This window comes from Oncorhynchus mykiss, chromosome 11 (assembly GCF_013265735.2).
Source record: "Oncorhynchus mykiss isolate Arlee chromosome 11, USDA_OmykA_1.1, whole genome shotgun sequence".
Classification (NCBI taxonomy): Eukaryota; Metazoa; Chordata; class Actinopteri; order Salmoniformes; family Salmonidae; genus Oncorhynchus; species Oncorhynchus mykiss.
Genome location: NC_048575.1, coordinates 36,750,986 through 36,766,475, shown reverse-complemented (window position 1 = coordinate 36,766,475; position 15,490 = coordinate 36,750,986). Strand labels below are relative to the sequence as shown.

Below are 15,490 nucleotides of genomic sequence, written 5' to 3'. Positions count from 1 at the left end.
CATACACACACACGCATACACACACACGCATACACACACACACACACACACACACACACACTTCTACTCAAACTAGCATCCTGACACCCCCAGGCACTCCGTCACGATGCCCCAATTAACTAGCCCTCCTGCCTGGTACCCCCATATCCTGCATGGGCACTAAAAGCGTGAAAGTAAGGGGGTGCAAGGTGTCATGCCAGGCACCATTCATACATTTTTCACTCCCCATACGCCGATGACAGGCATTGACCTAGTTAGAACACCCACCCGCCTACCCGCCTGTCGTGTTTTTAATGCCACTCACTGATGAAATGGGCTGGCATGGCACTAGCCATTGGCACTAGGTACCAATCTATTGTGGTGGGATTACCCTGCTTCTCGTGCTGGCCAGGGTTAATAGCGTGTTGCTAGGGGTAATTAGGGAGGCGTCTCAGCACATTGGAGGAGCAGGAGGTGTATGTGCTGGATGGGGCCCACTGATTGGCCAGTGGTTTATTAAAGGTAAGCTCCACTCAAGGCAAGGTCTAAGGATCGTCTTTGTGGAAGGAAGCAGGGCAGCCGCGCTTCTTTGTTTGCGTCGATTGCCTCTAGAGATTTAAGATGGAGTGTGCCTACTCGACAAAGTAAGATTTGAGGTTCTGTTGCCAAATCACAGAATGTCACCAATGTTCTATAGCTAATCACATAGGGGCACTAGCTACCCCTTCCCTCCCCCCTATATCAGAGTGTCACCTCATGGCCTGACCTGTGACCTCTGACCGCTATCCTCCCCTTGTCTGGTGGTCCCAGTAGTAAAGGAGCACCATCTCATGTCTGTATTGTAATCGCTAACCTCCACTATCTGTATAAGAAGAGCGTCTCCAGTAGCCTCTTATCATCCTTAGTGTTGTTGACACTTCTTTCATACTTCCAAACATATTGAACCACTGCCGCACTGCTAAAGGGAACTAACAAGTATTTCATTCATTGACAGTTGAAAATAAATGTGTCCTATTATAAAGGACAGGTGAGGAAATATGAAGGGATATAAATAAATAGAAGATTCAATCCTATCGATGTCCTTTTCATTCCATATCCATCCCTAGCAATGTATCTGCCTTTGCAGATACATTTGCTTAAACATCCTGTCATGATGGACTATTTCAGAGAGCTGGACATCTGCTGTCGCATGCTGTGTGTTGTTCTAACTTCAGAAACACACACACACACAGAAAGTCCTGAGAGTTTTCTGTTTGTAATGTACATGTTAATCCGTGTGTTGCAGATGACTAACCCTGCCATCCAGAATGACTTCAGCTATTACAGGAGAACTTTGAGCCGCATGCGGATCAACAATACACCGGTGAGCTGACTACTGAACTCTAATCTGAGGGGCTGATGGTCCTTTACCCCTGAGGCTGTGGCCACAGATATTTGGTGTCCGAAAATGACAGATTAAGTCAGCGATTTTTGGACAACGAAGCTGATTGTCCGTCAACAAACGCACAATATGTCAGCCTTTGTGCGTATGCAACGTGTCTGAAAATAGTTTACTTGAGCCACTGGGGACTCAAAGGGAGTTTGAGGCGCTCACTGGAGCACAGGTGGCGGAGCGGAGCGACATGCACCATATACATGATCTGAGATCAGTAGCATGTCCTCAGTCCCTCTGGGACTCACAGGCCTCAGTGGAACAGTTTGAACGTGATCTGAGAACAGTTTGGGGTCTGCACCACAGACCCTCTGGGATACACTGGTGTTAAGGGAAACCACCCAGACAGACCCTGTGCCCCAGTCCTCTTCCTGCTTCATTAAGCTCAGCAGGGGGCCAAGTGTTCATCCTGCATTAACATTACAGGCTATAAGGGGTCATTATGGGCTATATGATAACTATTTCATGAGTAGATCTTGCACTAAGTCTATCATAAATACATTTAAAGGCAGTACAAGTTAATTGTATCATCTCTAAACTCCATGTACCTCAGGGGTCAGTATTTTGTCTCCTGATATTTGAATATTTTAGAAATGCTGTATTATTCAGATGAGATGTCTTCTTGCGATAGCATGGCAGGTGTCTAAAGGACAATTCAGCCTCCTATCTCCTCACAGCCCTACTTCAAAATGACAGCAAGTATACCATTTTCAATAGGACCAAGGACATCTGAGAAAGGTCCGAATTTTTTCAGTAGTTCTTTAGTGAATAAAGTAAACGCAATCTACCCCGTGTTCTCGAGACGCGCACCTGGGTTTTTTTTTTATCTATACTGGACAAAAATATAAACTCAACATGTAAAATGTTGGTCCCATGTTTCATGAGCTGAAATAATATATCTCAAATGTTCCATCCAAAAGCTTATTTCTCTCAAAATGTTGTGCACACATTTGTTTACATCCCTGTTAGTGAGCATTTCTCTTTTGCTAAAATAATCCATCCAACTGACAGGTGTGGCATATCAAGAAGCAGATTAAACAGCATGATCATTACACAGGTGCACCTGTGCTGGGGACTGTAAAAGGTCACTCTAAAATGTGAAGTTTTGTCACACAACACAATGACAGATGTCTCAAGTTGAGGGAGTGTGCAATTGTCATGCTGACTGCGGAATGTCCACCAGAGCTGTTGCCAGAGAATTTAATGTTAAATTCTCTACCATAATCCGCCTCCAATGTCGTTTTGGAGAATTTGGCAGTACGTCCAACCAGACCAAGTGTAACCATGCCAGACCAGGACCACATCCGGACAAGGAGTATTTCTGTCTGTAAAAAAGCACTTTCGTGGGGGAAAACTCCTGATTGGCTGCGTCCCTGCCCATTCATGTGAAATCCATAGATTAAGGCCTAATGAATTTATTTCTATTGACTGATTTCCTTATATGAACTGTAACTTCGTAAAATCATTTAAACGCAACATGCGTTTATATTTTTGTTCACTATATGTATCTGTAGCTTTATTCCCCCTATGTGACTTTGCCATTAACAAGTGTTCCCAGACCTGTCACTGCTAGAGCCCATCACTACGTCTCAAATGACACAACTTCATTCCCTATAAAGTGCACTACTTTTGATCAGGGCCCATGGGGATCTGGTCAAAAGAAGTGCATTATGTAGGGAATGGAGAGCCATTTGGGACGCTGTCTATCCATAGACAGGCACTGAAAACTTTCTCCAGCCCAGCAGTACAGAGGAGCATTACTTAATTCTCAGCGTTCAGGCACTGTCTACTGGAATCGCTCAGACATTTTATACAAAGACACAACACTTGTATTTTCCACCAGAACAGATATTAGTTCTTATTCAAATGTGATACTTTTTTTATGTGACACGTCTTGACGTCCCAGAGGATTATTCATATTATTCTGCATTAGAGAATAAAGGTTCTGTCTTTAAGGCAGAAAAATCTTCTCCTTACCGTTACTGAATATACAGTATTTCTCTACCAGCGTCTACTTTCTCCATAATATTCAATGTTTGTAAAGTGACAACATTGATGAACTGTTCCTTGGTTTTTCAGACAGAGGGGGAGAAAGAAGTCAACAACGAGCTGGCCAATCGGATATCTCTGTTCTACGCCGATGCCACGCCCATGTTGAAGACGTTAAGCGACGGCACGACAAAGTTTGTCTCGGAGGTAAGATCCCATCGAAAGTGGTTTCAACAGCTTCCTTACTTAACAACCGTAATATCTGACACATTGCCCATCAATAATTGAAGTGACCAATGCAACAATGTGGTTTACTGTAGAAAAAAAACATCCCGTCTCTCTTTCTGTTGGCCTAGAATAAGAACTTGCCCATCGAGAACACGACAGACTGCTTAAGCACGATGGCGAGTGTGTGCAAAGTCATGTTGGAAACGCCGTAAGTGATCCCATCCACTTCCTCACTAAATCAAGACAATGTCAATGTCTGCGGAATCGTGGATCTGGGCCCATATTCTTAGTTTCTCAGAGGAGGAGTGCTGATCTATGATCGGTTTTGCCTTTAAGATCATAAGGACAATGGTATAAGGCAGGGATCATCAACTAGACTCAGCCACAGGCCGTTTTTTAAAATTGTTTTTATTGAGCGGATGATCAGGAGACCGGAACATAATTACATAGAATTTGAATTATAATATAATATTTAACAAAAAAATTATAATTTCAAACCTTCCTTACATTTGTATACGATCACATAAACTTTTGTATACGATCACACATTTGTATACGATCACATAAAAAAAGAAATGTCCCTTTTTCAGGACCCTGTCTTTCAAAGATAATTAGTAAAAATCCAAATAACTTCACAGATTTTCATTGTAATGGGTTTAAACACTGTTTCCCATGCTTGTTCAATGAACCATAAACAATTAATGAACATGCACCTGTGGAACGGTCGTTAAGACACTAACAGCTTACAGACAGTAGGCAATTAAGGTCATAGTTATGAAAACATAGGACACTAAAGAGGCCTTTCTACTGACTCTGAAAAACACCAAAAGAAAGATGTCCAGTGTCCCTGCTCATCTGCGTGAACATACCTTAGGCATGCTGCAAGGAGGCATGAGGACTGCAGATGTAGCCAGGGCAATAAATTGCAATGTCTGTACTGTGGGACGCATAAGACAGCGCTACAGGGAGACAGGATGGACAGCTGATTATCCTCGCAGTTGAAGACCACGTGTAACAACACCTGCACAGGATCGGTACATCCGAACATCACACCTGCGGGACAGGTACAGGATGGCAATAACTGCCCGAGTTACACCAAGAACGCAATCCCTCCATCAGTGCTCAGACTGTCCACAATAGGCTGAGAGGGGCTGGACTGAGGGCTTGTAGGCCTGTTGTAAGGCAGGTCTTCACCAGACATCACTGGCAACAAACCCACCGTCGCTGGACCAGACAGGACGGGCAAAAAGTGCTCTTCACTGACGAGTTGTGGTTTTGTCTCACCAGGGGTGATGATCGGATTTGCGTTTATCGTCGAAAGGAATGAGCGTTACACCGAGGCCTGTACTCTGGAGCGGGATCGATTTGGAGGTGGAGGATCCGTCATGGTCTGGGGCGGTGTGTCACAGCATCATCGGACTGAGCTTGTTGTCATTGCAGCCAATCTCAATGCTGTGCGTTACAGGGAAGACATCCACCTCCCTCATGTGGTACCCTTCCTCTAGGCTCATCCTGACATGACCCTCCAGCATGACAATGCCACCAGCCATACTGCTTGTTCTGTGCGTGATTTCCTAGAAAACTGGAATGTCAGTGTTCTGCCATGGCTGGCGAAGAGCCTGGATCTCAATCCCATTAAGCACGTCTGGGTCCTGTTGGGTCGGAGGGTGAGGGCTAGTGCCATTCCCCCCAGAAATGTTCAGGAACTTGCAGGTGCCTTGGTGGAAGAATGGGGTAACATCTCACAGCAAGAACTGGCAAATCTGGTGCAGTCCATGAGGAGGAGATGCACTGCATTACTTAATGCAGCTTGTGGCCATTCCAGATACTGCCTGTTACTTTTGATTTTGACCCCCCCTTTGTTCAGGGACACGTTATTCCATTTCTGTTAGTCACATGTCTATGGAACTTGTTCAGTTTATGTCTCAGTTGTTGAATCTTATGTTCATACAAATATTTACACATGTTAAGTTTGCTGAAAATAAAGTGGAGCCAGGGGTTGGAACCGGTTTAGGGAACAAACGTAAAAGAACAAAACATTTTTAGGAACAGAATCAGAACAGGTAAGGAAAGTGATCCATACTGTTCAGTAACAGAACCATTCTTTTCAAAGCATGGGAACCTTTTAATAACGTTATTTTATGTTCCGGACATTTTTTTCAGTTCCACCAAAAAACACAACAAAGAGCCTATCAAAGCCCCTCTTAGGGGAAAGAAAAAAATTATCCCGTAACATTAAATAACATTATTAACCGGTTCCCATTGTCAAAAAGAAAATTGCTATTGCAACCTCTTTAAAATAAGGAATTGAGACCCAAAAGCTCAAGAGAGAATCTTCATTCTGGGCCTGACTCTGCTCTTTGATCCTAGGAAATGTCCTCTTATCTGACTAGGTCAACCTTTCCAAATTATCATAGTGGCTTGCGAAAGTATTCACTCCCTTGGCATTTTTCCTATTTTGTTGCCTTACAACCTGGAATTAAAATAGAGTTTTAAATTATTTGATTTACACAGCATGCCTACCACTTTGAAGATGCAAAATATTTTGTGAAACAAACAAGAAATAAGACAAAAAAACAGAACTTGAACGTGCATAACTATTCACCCCCTAAGGTCAACACTTTGTAGAGACACTTTTTGCATTGATTACAGCTGCAAGTCTCTTGGGGCATGTCTCTATAAGCTTGGCACATCTAGCCACTGGGATTTTTGCCCATTCTTCAAGGCAAAACTGCTCCAGCTCCTTCAAGTTGGATGGGTTTCTTCTGGTGTACTTGAGTGTTGCTTTAGCAGTATGCTTAGGGTCATTGTCCTGCTGGAAGGTGAACCGCTGTCCCAGTCTCAAATCTCTGGAAGACTGAAACATATTTCCCTCAAGAATCCATCAATCCTTCAATTCTGACCAGTTTCCAAGGCCCTGCTAATGAAAAACATCCCCACAGGGATGGTGTTCTCGGGGTGATGAGAGGTGTTGGGTTTGCGCCAGACATAGCGTTTTCCTTGATGGCCAAAAAGCAAAATTTTAGTCTCATCTGACCAGAGTACCTTCTTCCATATGTTTGGGGAGTCTCCCACATGCCTTTTGGCGAACACCAAACATGTTTGCTTATTTTTTTCTGGCCACTCTTCTGTAAAGCCCAGCTCTGTGGAGTGTACGGCTTAAAGTGGTCCTATGGACAGGTACTCCAATCTCCGCTGTGAAGCTTTGCAGCTCTTCAGGGTTATCTTTGGTCTCTTTGTTTTCTCTGATTAATGCCCTCCTTGCCTGGTCTGTGAGTTTTGGTGGGCGGCCCTCTCTTGGCAGGTTTGTTGTGGTGCCATATTCTTTCCATTTTTTTTATAATGGATTTACTGGTGTTCCGTGGGATGTTCAAAGTTTCTGATATTTTTTTATAACCCAACCCTGATCTGTACTTCTCCACAACTTTGTCCTTGACCTGTTTGGAGAGCTCCTTGGTCTTCATGGTGCCGCTTGCTTGTTGGTGCCCCTTGCTTAGTGGTGTTGCAGACTCTGGGGCCTTTCATGACAGGTGAATATATACTCAGATCATGTGACACTTAGATTGCACACAGTTGGACTTTATTTAACTAATTATGTGACTTCTGAAGGTAATTGGTTGCACCAGATCTTATTTCGGGGCTTCATAGCAAAGGAGGTGACCACATCTGCACGCACCACTTTTCCGTTTTTTATTTTTTGAAATAAGTAATTTTTTTCATTTCACTTCACCAATTTAGACCATTTTGTTACATTACATGAAGTACAAATAAAAATCCACTATCTTTTGGCCCAAACTCCATTAATACTCACCGTAATTATTCACTAAACAGGATACAAACAAACTACAGTTTAACTTGAAATATGTTCCATTTTAACAGAATGTTAAATGTTGTACTTTTCGTTTTTCGGTTCTGTTCCCTGAACCGGTTCCAACACCTGATTCGAGCTGATTTGCTAATGTTTTTACAATATTGTATGTCCCACAAAAAACTTGAGGGGACAAATACAATTTCCCGCCAGTTGGGGAACCCTGGTGTAGGGTGTCCATCCACTCTGCACAGAGCGGGTGAAAAATGTACTTTGGTGATGAAATTTCACATCTTTATGTTAGAAAATAAATGTTACTTAGACAAATATGATTGTTCATGTTCTGAATTGTTCAGTGTTGTCTTTCTCTAACATATCATTAACATTATATCTAAAAAAAAAAGTTGGATTTCATAACCTAATACATCCGATAATAATCACAGAGCTCTGAGCAGCAACCTTTAGGATTTTTCATGTTGTGGTGGTCATCTGCAAAGTTGTTTTTGTGGGTTGTAAATAGCAAAATGAGATACGCTTGTTTTTGTGAGAAATCTTCAAAACAACAACAGGAATTTTGCATTAATATGAAAGTGTACACTAAAATATGAAAATACTACATGTCATGTCTCAAAATCAATATCTATCTTACCTTTATATTGTTTTATGTCCTCAGTTAACCTTAATTTTTTCTTTTTCTGGCCTCCATTGATTTAGTCACCCTAATTTTGGACATCCTACAAGGGTAAAAACTCATAACTTTGAACGGATTATGATAGAGACATGAGGTTTGGACCATTAGCATATTATTTGACCCATTGGTCAAAAGATGCGTTTTTGATTGGACTTCCTATTATATGGACAGGGAAAACATTATCCCTGATCAGCAATCTCATTGCCTTTCTGTGTTTCCAGCGAATACCGTAGCCGCTTCACCAGTGAGGAGACGGTTTCTTTCTGCCTGCGCGTCATGGTTGGCGTCATCATCCTCTATGACTATGTGCATCCTGTCGGAGCCTTCTCCAAGTCTTCCAAGATTGATGTGAGTGCAGGGTGGAGCTATGTCCGCAAGGCTCCCAGTCCCAGAGGATTGGCCACACACAAGCACAACACTGATTCATCTCAACATGGTGTTTTCTGCTTCACAGATGAAAGGGTGCATCAAGGTCCTCCGAGATCAACCGCCCAACAGCGTAGAAGGCCTTTTAAACGCTCTCAGGTAAGGCCCACCTTGTCTATAGCTGAACAATGCTTTTCTTTAACAGAGAATATGTTTTACAGAATACTGTTGCAACCTTTTTCTTCTCACACTTTAACAGACAGTAGCATACTTACTATATACAGCCATATTTGGCCACTTTTCCTTCATTATTCAGTTTTTTTTTCAACACGTTAAGAGGTATTAAAATAATATGTTGTTTGTGTTAAATGTGGAATCCCACAGTTTTAGATTATTGAAGATCAGAGAGAATTACATTTCTTTGAGCCCCGGTGCCCTGCCCTCTTCTTAAATCTAAGTGGCTCACGCTCTCGCAGCTGTTCGCAGCTGACGCCGCCATTTTCGTGTTAACCACATCTGCACATCACATCATCAGGTCCTTCGGGCACGCTCAGTCACTCTCTTCCAGTCACGTGAGGTCACTCCTGGGTCAAAGCCTCCAGCCCTCTTTTCTCTTTCTTTCTGTCTTTCTGGGATTGCACATCTGTCTCTAAGGGGAGAACGCCAGACTGGAAATCAAAGTCAGAGCTGTGATACTGTCATCAAGGCTTTCTCACACTCTCTGCAAGAGCAGTCGTGTTACATTCACAGATCCTGGCACTGATCGCTCTGTCTGGTCTGTCTATTCATCTGTCTCTCGCAGGTACACAACCAAGCATTTGAATGACGAATCGACCAACAAGACAATCAAGAGCATGCTGCAGCAGCAGTAGGACTGAAACCCTGGTACAACCGCTTGCCTCATGCCGGTTTCGGGAGACATCGATGCCCTCTCCCAACTACGTTGGTGCACAGAATGTTTTGTTTTATTTTAAATGGAGAAAGAGCTGCACTTTTTGTAATGCAAAATGCTACTGCCATTATGCACGTATTTTATGTGCCAAAAATATGTTGCTGAGATTTAAATGTTTTCGATGAAGGCCATAAAACAAGATGGCAGCTATGAAAGCATTGTGGGTTCTGTTATTTTTTTTAATGATTTGAGTTTTTCCCTGTGTAAGAGATGGAAGTGCTTTGACTTGAACATTTTAAAAAGAGAGCTATATAGAGAAATATATATTCTTTTTGTTTGATTTATTATTTAATGTTACATCTTCTGCATGACGAAATGACGTATTTCTTCTATTTAAAAAAGTATGGTTCAAGTTTTATTTGTCTGCTCAGTTGTGTTCAATGTTTTGTTCTCTGAATGGTACTTGTCTGAATTAAGATGATTAAAAACATAGTACTGTTAATGTTTTATATTTTTTATAGGTTTTGAGTGTGATTTGAGTGTATGCCATTTTTCATAGTTGTGTTGTATTTTTAATTTGGACATTTCAAACTGCGACGTGTGCAAATCAATTTAAAGTTGTGAGTCTGTACTGTTGTTGACAGTATGTTGCCGCTGGAAAAAATAAACGGAGAACTCTTGTTTTCTACAAATGACTCTGTGCTTACCCTGCATCTTTTCTAGAAAACACCATGTAGTCAAATTTAGCTAAAGCAAGAAAAACATTTTCTAGACAACGAAATACACTATATATACAAAGGTATGTGGACACCCCTTCAAATGAATGGATTCGGCTATTTCAGCCACACCCGTTACTGACCGGTGTGTAAATTTGAGCACACAGCAATGCAAACTCCATAGACCAACATTCAGTAGAATGGCCTTACTGAAGAGCTCAGTGACTATAAACATGGCACCGTCATAGGATGCCACCTTTTTATCAAGTCAGATCGTCAAATGTATGCCCTGCTAGAGCTTCCCCAGTCAACTGTAAGTGCTGTTATTGTGAAATGGAAAAGTCTAGGAGCAACAACGGCACAGCCACAAAGTGGTAGGCCACACATCTCACAGAACGGGACCGCCAAGTGCTGAAGCACATAGTGCAAATCGTCTGTCCTTGGTTGCAACACTCACTACCGGGTTTCAAACTGCCTCTGGAAGCAACATCAGCACAATAATTGTTTGTCAGGAACTTCATAAAATGAGTTTCCATGGCCAAACAGCCGCACACAAGCCTAAGATCACCATGCGCAATGTCAAGTGTCGACTGGAGTGGTGTAAAGCTCGCCGCCAATGGACTCTTTAGCAGTGGAAACGCGTTCTTTGGGGTGATGAATCACGCTTCACCATCTGGCGGTACGACGGACAAATCTGGGTTTGGCGAACGCTACCTGCCCCAATGCATGGTGCCAACAGTAAAGTTTTTCGGATGAGGAATAATGGTCTGGGGCTGTTTTCTATGGTATGGGCTAGGCCCCTTAGTTCCAGTGAAAGGAACTCTTAATGCCACAGCATACAATGACATTCTAGATGATTCTGTGCTTCTAACTTTGTGGAAATAGTTTGGGGAAGGCCCTTTCCTGTTTCAGCATGACAATCCCCCCCCCCCCCCCATGCACAAAGCGAGGTCAATACAGAAATGGTTTGTCGAGACCGGTGTGGAAGAACTTGACTGGCCTACACAGAGCCCTGACCTGAACCCCATCGAACACCTTTGGGATGAATTGGAATGCCGACTGCGAGTCAGGTTTAATTGCCCAATATCAGTGCCCGACCTCACTAATGCTCTTGTGGCTGATTGGAAGCTAGTCCGCGCAGCATTGTTCCAACATCTAGTGGAAAGCCTTCCCAAAAGAGTCAAGGCTGTTATAGCAGCAAATTGGGGACCAACTCCATTTTAATGCCCATGATTTTGGAATGAGATGTTCGATGAGCTGGTGTCCACATACTTTTGGTCATGTAGTGTACATTACGGGACGTTTGACTCACCAAAAAGACTTGCTGAAAAGAATAACATTAATTTGTTTATGGAGGTTCCAGTTTAATGGAACGGCAATAAACTGCTAGGGAAACAACAGATGAGTCAGTCAAAGCTATATTAGCCCCCACCAGTTAGTCTATCCACACACAACACATGGGAAGGCAGGGCCAGAAGAGGTCACCATTTCTTCAGTATAAGGCATGGTTGGGCAACTCTGGTCCTCGGGATCTGCAATGTTTGGTCGTTGCTATTCTTGGTAACTGATTTAGACCAGGGGCCTAAGAGTAGGAGTGCTGATTTAGGATGCCTTGTGGATCACAATGAATATGATTACATGGATAGGGGGGACCTGAACCTGGATCAACACTCATACTTTGAGACGCTTGATAAATAAGACATAGTGTGACATTATTTTACTCACAGCAGGTCGACGCTTCCAGTTCTGAAAAATATGTGTTGGCGCAAGGTGTAGTTGTCTAAAGAAAGATGCTTCATAAACACTGCTAATGCAGGTTTTATTGAATCTGGCTCCAAGATAAAGGAGCCATTTTATATTTTTTGCCATCATTTTGATTACTTCATGTATTTTTTGAAGGACACGGATGAGAAAACGTCAAAGAAGTAGTGATTTGAGGCCAGAACAAATGGTTTAATATCATGTCGGATTCTTGAATGTTTGAATTTGACTTCCCTTTCATGGCACTTAGTTCAACGTTGACAGTTCTAATTTTGTGTGCTCTTTTTGTTCTTTGACCAAATTTGAATTATTGACATAACCTTGTTCTGTTCAATGTTCTCTACCTATATGTACTCTACATATCCCAAGTTTGTGTTAAGTTCAAAAGAATACAAGATCAAATTGCTGACACCATTCAACTTTCAAGCCAATTATCTCAGAATCATGTGTTTGCAGATAGAACCTTATAGTCCCAGGTTCTCTACTTCTCTCCTTGAAAATCTTAACAGGATATCAAACAAATTCCATGTCCGCCCATTCATTCACAGAATGTGTCACCATGTTTGACTCATTGGCTTTCCCGTTTTATAATCCTTTCCTCATATGGGTCTTTCTAAAAACATGGGGAGAATGATCAAGTAGTCACTAGTTAACACAGTCACAAAGTCGCTATTATGGCTAAATTACGCCCATTTCAACAATTCCTCTAATTAAAATCTGATTTTAAACCTAACCTTAACTCCACTGCTAACCTTATGCCTAAACCTAACCATAAATTAAGATCAAAAAGACCATTTTGATTTTCTGGCCAAGCGAGAGGGATAACTCTGCAACAGGTGGCGTATTTAAAATAAAAAACATTGCGTCACCAAGAGAGAAGTTTTTGTATGGAGGTCAATGAGTGTCGAAATTTGTCAACAAGAAATGGAATGGCTTATTTGCTACGTGAGGTTTATTTATTTTTATTGAAGTTGTGTAATGCTTAGGTTATTACTAGTATACTGATATAATTAGGACACGTGACAACCCGGCAACTTTATTCAGAAGTTGTGCCTATTAGTGCTGTTCTTGGGACTTCCATACTCTAAACCCTAACCTTAACCGGTACCTTAACCATTACAGTGCCTTAACCAATACAGTGCCTTAACCATTACAGTGCCTTAACCATTACAGTGCCTTAACCATTACAGTGCCTTAACCATTACAGTGCCTTAACCATTACAGTGCCTTAACCATTACAGTGCCTTAACCATTGCAGTGCCTTAACCATTACAGTGCCTTAACCATTACAGTGCCTTAACCATTACAGTGCCTTAACCATTACAGTGCCTTAACCATTACAGTGCCTTAACCATTACAGTGCCTTAACCATTACAGTGCCTTAACCATTGCAGTGCCTTAACCATTACAGTGCCTTAACCATTACAGTGCCTTAACCATTACAGTGCCTTAACCATTATAGTGCCTTAACCATTACAGTGCCTTAATCCATTACAGTGCCTTAACCATTACAGTGCCTTAACCATTACATTTCAACTTCAATGGAGGGTATGGATGTCCCAAGGATCTGGATAACCATTGAGGTTATTCACACGTGTATCTGCTCTCACATTGGCTAGAATGGTCCCACCTGATCTTGCCTCCTCCTGACTGCCTTCCATTTTTTAAGACATTTCTTTTCAGTGGCCAATGGAGTATCTGGTTAATATAATGGAACATCTGTGGTATACTTCCCTCTCCTTGTAGAGGGCACTTCAGTGATACTGCTCTCTTCTTTTGGGATCCTCCCTCTAAATTCACTTTTTTCCTCTCATTCTCTCATAAACAATGTGACGACCCTAACAGTATAAACGCTCTGAAATTCTTCCAAACTATATTTTACTTTAATATGACATTGGCCAGAGAGAGAGGGAGAATAAGTGAGAGAGGGGGCTCGTCCTTGGGTGGGCACTGCGGTATTGTCTGCAGTAGGTTAGAGAAACATTTAGGGTCAGAGAGAGAGAGTAGAGATTTGAGGCCATAAACAAACGGTTTCATATCATGCTTGATTCTTGAACTTTAAAATTGGATTTCCCTTTCATGGCACTGCATTCTTGTCAAAATTGAGTTATTGACATACAGTTAGTTGCCTTGTTCTGTTCAATGTTCTCGGCCTATATAGTACTCTATATATACCCACAATTTATGTTGTTATCTTCATAAGAATACAAGATTAAAAAAATTGCTGACACCATTCAAACCAATGCGGGTTTGGAACTTTGAAGCCAATTATCTCAGAATCGTCTTTTTGCAGATGGAACCTTGTATTCCCAAGCTCTCTACTTCTCTCCTTGAAAATATGAACAGGATATCAAATAAATTCCATGTCCGCCCATTCACAGAATGTGTCACCAGGTTTGACTCATTGGCTTTCCTGTTTAATAATCCTCTCCTCCTGATGGGTCATTCTAAAAATATTGAGAGAATGATCAGTATACCTCCCTCTCCTTGTAGAGGGCATTCCAGTGACATTGCTCACTTCTTTCGGGATCCTCCCTGTACATTCACTTTTTTTTCCTCACATTCTCGCAAAAACAATGTGAAGACCCTAACAGGAGAAACACTGAAATTCTTCCAAACTGGGTTCTCTTTTATATGACAATGCCGGAGAGAGAAAGAGAGAGTGAGAGAGGGGGCTCGTCCTTGGGTGGGCACTGCGGTATTATCTGCAGTATGTTAGAGAAACATTCAGGGTCAGAGAGAGAGGGATAGACAGAGAGAGAGAGAGAGAGAGGAGGAGAGGAGGAGAGCATGTTGATGGGTGTGTCCCTCAGCTCTGCAGTATGTTAGAGAAACATTGAGAGAGAGAGAGAGAGAGAGAGAGAGAGAGAGAGAGAGAGAGAGAGAGAGAGAGAGAGAGAGAGAGAGAGAGAGAGAGAGAGAGAGAGAGAGAGAGAGAGAGAGAGAGAGAGAGAGAGAGAGAGAGAGAGAGAGAGAGAGAGAGAGAGAGAGAGAATGTTGATGGGTGTGTCCCTCAGCTCTGCAGTATCACTGCAATGGCAGAGATGGGAAGAGGAGGAGGAAGGACAAGGAAAGGAATAAAGAAGGGAGCGAGAGGGTGAGCAGGTTGGTGTTGGGTGAGGTCTTGCATTTTTTGGATGTCCTTGAGGGAAGGAGATAATCAAAAGGAGAGAGAGAAAGTCTAGGATGTGTAGTGAAAATGGAATGTGTAGCCTTTGGCTGGCCATGCAACTGTATCAAAGCACCTCAGGTCAGTTCAGATGCAAAATGACACGCTCGTTGGGTGTGGAACCATCTCCCTTAGAATGGCACCCCGTCACCCTGACAACCTCCCAGCATGTCGTGGCAACCTTCTTCTTCTCAGGCCCCTCTCCCACTGTGACCCACAATGCAGTACCTCTCCACTCTCCTCTCGTCTCTCATCAGTTATCGTGAGGCTCCCATGGGGCTACAGTAGAAAGGATCACTGTGATATCTGCATACCCTTTCTCAGTGGGAAAATAGTCAGATCGAGATCTAACGGTCTGTTACTGCTGTTTTTTTTTGGTTTGGTTGCGCATCATTCATGACCAATATGCTGCAATATTCAACAATTCGATAATAATTGACAAGATGTTACATTACAAAA

At 42.4% G+C, this 15,490-nt stretch overlaps 1 protein-coding gene across 2 annotated transcripts in view; it reads left to right on the top strand.

Moving 5' to 3' along the window:
* Window positions 1–10,080, top strand: part of LOC110535642 (CYFIP-related Rac1 interactor B) — a 58,885-nt gene extending 48,805 nt beyond the window's left edge. The window contains exons 7-12 of one of the 2 annotated variants that reach the window (XM_021620755.2): window positions 1,265–1,342; window positions 3,491–3,607; window positions 3,757–3,836; window positions 8,349–8,475; window positions 8,582–8,652; window positions 9,296–10,080. In XM_021620755.2, the coding sequence (XP_021476430.1) occupies window positions 1,265–1,342; window positions 3,491–3,607; window positions 3,757–3,836; window positions 8,349–8,475; window positions 8,582–8,652; window positions 9,296–9,365 (543 nt within the window). In that variant the 3' untranslated portion in view covers window positions 9,366–10,080. The remainder of the gene's footprint in view (window positions 1–1,264; window positions 1,343–3,490; window positions 3,608–3,756; window positions 3,837–8,348; window positions 8,476–8,581; window positions 8,653–9,295) is intronic. The other variant, XM_036935372.1, reaches the window with a different exon arrangement.
* The last annotated feature ends 5,410 nt before the right edge of the window (window positions 10,081–15,490 follow it).